The sequence below is a fragment of the Priapulus caudatus genome, unplaced genomic scaffold (genome assembly GCF_000485595.1).
Source record: "Priapulus caudatus unplaced genomic scaffold, Priapulus_caudatus-5.0.1 Scaffold23874, whole genome shotgun sequence".
Classification (NCBI taxonomy): Eukaryota; Metazoa; Priapulida; class Priapulimorpha; order Priapulimorphida; family Priapulidae; genus Priapulus; species Priapulus caudatus.
In genome coordinates this window covers 1-471 of record NW_014600935.1, presented here as the reverse complement: position 1 = coordinate 471, position 471 = coordinate 1, and the positions used below count along the sequence as shown (strand labels likewise).

Here is a 471-nt window from a genome sequence, read left to right as displayed (position 1 = left end):
CCCAGGCAGCAGAGTTCCATCCCAGGCTCTCACCATCAATTGTCGTTGATCTCATCACGCAAACACCAACGACCTGAAATATGCAAACATGATGAATATGTTCATGTTATTAGGGACCTTTCATTAGAGGATCACCTATTTTTTTAAAGAGAATCATTGATTATCCAGAGAACAACCATAAATATATATGCAGCACCCACCTGTAGCACGATATCTAGGTAAGAGTCAGGCCTCACAGAGCTTAGTGACATCGGCGCGGTCATGGGAATATCATTCCTCACAGAGCTTAGTGACATCGGCGCGGTCATGGGAATATCATTCCTCACAGGGCTTAGTGACATCGGCGCGGTCATGGGAATATCATTCCTCACAGAGCTTAGCGACATCCGCGAGGTCATGGGAATATCATTCCTCACAGAGCGTTGTGACATCCGCGAGGTCATGGGAATATCATTCCTCACAGAGCGTTGT

The 471-nt window shown here is 46.5% G+C and overlaps 1 protein-coding gene across 1 annotated transcript; it reads right to left on the bottom strand.

Annotated features, from left to right (window-relative positions):
• Window positions 1–7: 7 nt before the first annotated feature.
• On the bottom strand, window positions 8–446 carry LOC106820569 (the record flags this gene model as incomplete). Its single annotated transcript, XM_014825078.1, has 2 exons — window positions 201–446; window positions 8–73 (listed from the first exon to the last, which is right to left on the bottom strand). Coding segments are annotated over exons 1-2 (309 nt in total), but the record flags the coding sequence as incomplete, so codon positions are not given.
• Between the last annotated feature and the right edge of the window lie 25 nt (window positions 447–471).